Source organism: Nansenia antarctica (genome assembly GCF_963989245.1).
Source record: "Nansenia antarctica genome assembly, chromosome: 5".
In the NCBI taxonomy this organism is placed as follows: Eukaryota; Metazoa; Chordata; class Actinopteri; order Argentiniformes; family Microstomatidae; genus Nansenia; species Nansenia antarctica.
In genome coordinates, this window is record NC_137690.1 from 16,913,307 (window position 1) to 16,919,157 (window position 5,851).

The window sequence follows — 5,851 nt, forward strand, 5'->3', positions numbered from 1 at the left end:
GGATTATACCCGCTCTCAGTCCAGTGAATGAGCGCGAGCGGAATTGCCCTCACACCTGCTTCCCACAGAATTGTGTGTGTTTTGTGTTAATGAACTTGCTAAACGAGCAATAATTGGAACTACTATTGCAATAACATTTGTATGAGAAATTATCACTCTGAAATAGTGGGGTAGGTAACCAAAGTGCATGAGACAAAACAGAGTTCAGTGAACAGTGGGATTTTTTTTATCAATCTCCTGACGGCGATGGGGAACTAGGGACGGCAGATACTTCATAGCATGGTTATGAGCTTTTTCTCTCAGTATGAACCAAGCACTATGGAGATGAACGTGAAGTTCGACTACAGGACCAGGGAGAGAAGGAAGAGGCTGTTACTCAGTCTAATCTTCTTTTTTTAAAATATATATATACAGTATATATAGGTATATAAATATGTTTTGAGGGCATTTCTGTTTTATTGTGATAGAGACAGTAGAGATTGACAGGAAGGATGGGTGAGAGAGAGAGGAGGGATGACATGCAGGGTGTGTGAGCTACGCCACACAGGCGCCCCTACTCAGTGTATTCTGTATGGCACAGTTTGGCCTGAGTTCACAGCAAGTCCTTAGAATCGGTGAGTGAGCCCTCATGGCAATATAATAGCCTAGCCATTACAACGATTGAAGTGTTTTATAATAATTTAAACACTTGAGATGGTGCTTGTGTGTGTGTGTGTGTGTGTGTGTGTGTGTGTGTGTGCGTGTGTGTGGTTAATGTGTGTGTGTGTGTGTGTGGTTGGTGTGTGCGTGTGCGTGGTTAGTGTGTGCGTGTGCGTGGTTGGTGTGTGAGTGTGCGTGGTTAGTGGGTGTGTGTGCGTGGTTGGTGTGTGAGTGGGTGTGGTTAGTGGGTGTGTGTGCGTGGTTGGTGTGTGCGTGGTTGGTGTGTGCGTGTGCGTGATTGGTTTGTGCGTGTGCATGGTTGGTGTGTGAGTGTGCGTGGTTAGTGGGTGTGTGTGCGTGGTTGGTGTGTGAGTGGTTGGTGTGTGCGTGTGCGTGATTGGTTTGTGCGTGTGCGTGATTGGTTTGTGCGTGTACGTGGTTGGTGTGTGAGTGTGCGTGGTTAGTGGGTGTGTGTGCGTGGTTGGTGTGTGCGTGTGCGTGGTTGGTGTGTGAGTGTGCGTGGTTAGTGGGTGTGTGTGCGTGGTTAGTGTGTGCGTGTGTGTGTGTGTGTGCGTGTGTGTCCAGGCATGCGTATGATGCTTCCTGTCAGTACACTTGGGCAGGTCTCTAACCTCTTGATCGTTTAGTCATGTATTTTGCTCAGAATTTGGATTTCTGAGAGCTTGGTCATGTCTGTCTCCACTCCACAACATTTTTCCATGTTTCCTTGCCAGCAGCTGAAGGCCAGTGGAAACTATTCCACCTCTGTGTTAAACAAACACTGCCTCCTAGTGAAAACAGAAGAACAGAAGAGACATATATAAGAGAGAAATATTTAAGATACACTTCAGAGACGAACAACCAGAGAGGAAGAGACATGTTTCCATATCGTTCTGGGTTTAGAGAGGTACTTCCCTTCTCACTCACAGAGCAGACCTGCTCACCCTGGACCCGGAGGTTCTAGCCAACTATAGGCCTGTCTCCAACCTTGCCTTCCTGTCCAAGGTGCTAGAGAAGGAAGTTGCTTCCCAGCTCCAGGATCACCTCAAACAAAACAATCTGTTTGAAAATGTTCAAAATTTCAACCTGTTTGAAAAAAACATTTTGGCAAAAGCATACAGAAGCTGCAATACATTCAGTACAGCTCTGCCAGGATCCTGATGAGAGTCCACAAATACGAGCACATAACCCCCGTTCTACACTCACTACATTGGCTCCCTGTCTCATTCAGGGTTGACTACAAAGTCCTGCTTCTCACCCACAAATGCATCAACGGACACGCACCTCCTTATCTACAAGAACTCATCACTCCACAAACCTCCACCCGCACCCTCAGGTCTTCAAACAGTTTGCTCCTCCAGGTCCCCAATACCAGGCTCCGCACCATGGGGGACCGAGCCTTCTGCTCGGCTGCTTATTAATAATAATAATAATAATAATAATAATAATAATAATAATAATAATAATAATAATAATAATAAAGAAGCCAAGTAGCTGGCATGGTTCTGCTCCATGGAAGCTACCCAATTGAGACACCAAGGATCTGGATGACGTTTTGCATTCAAATGAAGAATTTGAAGTCTGTTTGTTTCCTCAGGTCTGAAGAACATTCTGGATAACTGCCAGCGCGTCCCTAACCCAGACCAGAAGGACAGAGACAATGACGGGGTGGGAGATGCATGTGACAGCTGCCCTGACATGATCAATCCCAACCAGGTAACCTAAACACAACCATAACACATTCATGATCACAAGCCTAAACCAACCATACACCCTTACAGGTCAGATCCTTACCTCTACAAAATCATAAATCTAACCAGGTCATGCCTTAAACCCACTGTAACAGTAACCTCAACCAGGTGAGTGTTGTGTGCAACACTTGGTTTGTACACAAACATGTTGTTACTGTTACTCTAGTGGAGCGGACTCACAGATGTTCACCTTTCTGTCTCTGATGGCTGCCTCTTCGAATTCTGTAATGTCCGACAGTGCAAGTTTATTTTGGGGGATTATATTATGTTTTGAGAAGATTATGTTTTTTGGAACTTAAAACAGAATTTTTGCCAACAGAGATTCAGATATTTTATGAGGAAATGTGAAGTCTGTTTCTCCTCCTGCAGTCTGATGTGGATGATGACCTTGTAGGAGACACGTGTGACACTAACATTGACAGTGATGGAGACGGTCATCAAAACACCAAGGACAACTGTCCGACAGTCATCAACTCCTCTCAGCTGGACACAGACAAGGACGGAGAGGTTTGAACATCTGTTTTCTCTTACTTCTCTTCCTCTGTTGTTGTTTCGTGAAGTGTGAAGTCTGGTTTGATTTTGGCAGGGAGATGAATGTGACAGTGATGATGACAATGATGGGATTCTGGATGACGCAGACAACTGCAGGCTGGTGGTCAACCCTAACCAAGAGGACGAGGACAGTCAGTGGCACCTCTATATATTACACTGACAATGTGTGTGTGTGTGTGTGTGTGTGTGACTCTCCCCTCTTGCTGCACTCATTTGTGTGTGTGTGTGTGTATGTGTGTGTGTGTGTGTGTGTGTGTGTGTGTGTGTGTGTGTTCCAGATGATGGTGTTGGGGATGCGTGTGCTGGGGACTTTGATCAGGACCATGTGATTGACAGGATAGATAACTGTCCAGAGAACGCTGAGGTCACACTGACGGACTTCCGAGCCTATCAGACGGTGGTACTGGACCCTGAGGGTGATGCCCAGATCGACCCCAACTGGGTCGTTCTTAACCAGGTGACCCTCCCATACATTGATGTCAAAATATAAGATATTTATAAATGTATGCTTGTACAATATTACAAGGCTAAATACTGGTCTTTATTGTCAGAATTGTTGCCATGAAGTTGAATTCTGAAAGATATTCTGAATGAGTCTCTGTCTAGCCTATAGGACGTGGACTACTGTTTACTGTCACCTTATGTATACCTACATTCATATAAGTTCACAGCACAGTGTACTCCATCTGTAAATACTGTTGTATATAGTATCTGACTTCATGTCATCTGTACAGATACTGTGTATCTTATGCCTTACCTGCTGTGACCTACTGCTACCTTATGCTTATTCTATTATTTATTATTTCTATTATTATTCTACTCAATTGTCTCGTCTTATTGTTTTTTTTATAACTATTGCCATTTTCTCTTGTTGCTGCAATGTTGGAAGGAACCGAAGCCTACAAATTGTACTCTCTTCTCTCTCCTTATACTCGTATAATGGGATGTAACAATAAACTTGATTCTGATTCTGAAGTTGTATGGTGACTCTCCCTCCGCTCTCCATCAGGGTATGGAGATAGTTCAGACCATGAACTCTGACCCTGGTCTGGCTGTTGGTAAGACAACTCTCCTCCTCTGATTCCAGTTCACATTACCCTCCCAAAATTATAACTTCAAAATGTTCAGCTCATTGCTTGTTTGAAGTCTTTTGTTTCAACAGTGACTCTGGTCTGTGTTTTAGATTAGATGATGAGATTCAACCTTTTTGTCATTGCACAGTACAACGAAATCTAGTCATAGTCAGTGTCCCTGGAGCAATTAGGGGTTAAGTGCCTTGCTCAAGGGCACAACAGCAGTGGTAGGCACCTGCAATGCCTGCAACTCTTCAGTCACCAGCTCATATGCAGCTCCCTCCTGAGGCGGGGATCGAACCAGGGACCTTCCGATTGCTAGGCGGCCTCTCTAACCTCTAGGCTTCCTCCGCCCCAGGTTACACTGCGTTCAGTGGTGTAGACTTTGACGGGACGTTCCACGTGAACACAGCGACTGATGATGACTATGCTGGCTTCATCTTCGGCTACCAGGACTCCTCCTCCTTCTATGTGGTGATGTGGAAGCAGACAGAGCAGACCTACTGGCAGGCTGTACCCTTCAGAGCTGTGGCAGAGCCTGGAATACAGCTCAAGGTGTGTGTGTGTGTGTGTGTGTGTGTGTGTGTGTGTGTGTGTGTGTGTGTGTGTGCGCGTGTGTGTGTGTGCGTGTGTGTGCGTGCGTGCATTGGTTGTGCTATAATTGTCACAGGATGCTTTAAAAAACCAACTGTCCCTCCACAGTCCACCCTCACCATTTTCCCCTCTCTTTCTCCTTCCCTCCCTCCAGGCAGTGAAGTCTAACACAGGTCCAGGTGAGTATCTGCGTAACTCCCTGTGGCACACAGGTGACACCAAGGACCAGGTGCGTCTCCTCTGGAAGGACCCCAGAAATGTGGGCTGGAAGGACAAGGTGTCCTACCGCTGGTATCTACAACATAGACCACAGGTGGGATATATCAGGTAAGAGATTAACGCATGCACCCCCCCCCCCCCCCACACACACACACACACACACCCACACACACGTAAACTCTTGAGTTTGTGTGTTCTTGGCAGGGCTCGGTTCTATGAGGGCTCTACTATGGTAGCAGACACTGGTGTGGTGATAGACACCACAATGCGGGGAGGCAGACTGGGCGTGTTCTGCTTCTCACAGGAAAACATCATCTGGGCCAATCTGAAGTACCGCTGTAATGGTGAGGGCCAGTCAGCTCAGCCAACTAGAAACCCTACACACACGTACCACTTTCAAACACCTGTTAAAGGACTCCTCCAGTGTATTCGAGCTTCTCTCTGTGGCTATCGAGCTGCGTGAGTCTTTTAACTACTTTTCTCTCTCTCTCTCTCTCCCTCCACAGACACTATCCCTGCAGACTACCAGGAGTTCAGAACCCAGCACTCTGAGCACTGAACACTCCCCTGAGGAGTGGAGAGCGAGCGGGCGGAGAGGGAAGGTGTTAGGGGAAGATAGAGAGGAAAGGAAGGACAAAGCAAAGAGGCTTAGAAGACAAGAGGCATTTCAGTCATGACTTAGTGTAAAATGCTTTATCGATGAGCTGTATTATCATGATTATTAGCCCTCAGTCTGGTGTGAGGACTGAGACATACTCAACAGTGCATCAGAGGCATCAGATCTGGGGCCATTATATACCTTCCCTGTGGTTGTCATGTCTGCAGCAGTAACATGTAGAGAACATGTATCAGAAACTATTATCATAGTGTTGAGCTTCTAGTTGCATGTGGACATGGTTCATTCTTAGGGTGCTAGTGGTACAAGCTACATTACTCTCCCCAGTGCAGTTGTGGGGAAAAGACAGAAAAGACAGAAAATAGTTAGTTAAATAAATTGTTACTTCCTTTACTTCTTAATAGCGC

At 46.0% G+C, this 5,851-nt stretch overlaps 1 protein-coding gene across 1 annotated transcript in view; it reads left to right on the plus strand.

Moving 5' to 3' along the window:
- The window catches only part of thbs4a (thrombospondin 4a), a gene marked incomplete at both ends in the record, with an annotated part of 13,180 nt that extends 7,793 nt beyond the window's left edge, over positions 1-5,387 (plus strand). Inside the window, 9 exons of the mRNA XM_080531404.1 lie at positions 2,237-2,355; positions 2,760-2,897; positions 2,977-3,073; positions 3,221-3,399; positions 3,952-4,000; positions 4,374-4,570; positions 4,764-4,936; positions 5,033-5,172; positions 5,335-5,387. Of these exons, the coding sequence (XP_080387530.1) occupies positions 2,237-2,355; positions 2,760-2,897; positions 2,977-3,073; positions 3,221-3,399; positions 3,952-4,000; positions 4,374-4,570; positions 4,764-4,936; positions 5,033-5,172; positions 5,335-5,387 (1,145 nt within the window). The remainder of the gene's footprint in view (positions 1-2,236; positions 2,356-2,759; positions 2,898-2,976; positions 3,074-3,220; positions 3,400-3,951; positions 4,001-4,373; positions 4,571-4,763; positions 4,937-5,032; positions 5,173-5,334) is intronic.
- Between the last annotated feature and the right edge of the window lie 464 nt (positions 5,388-5,851).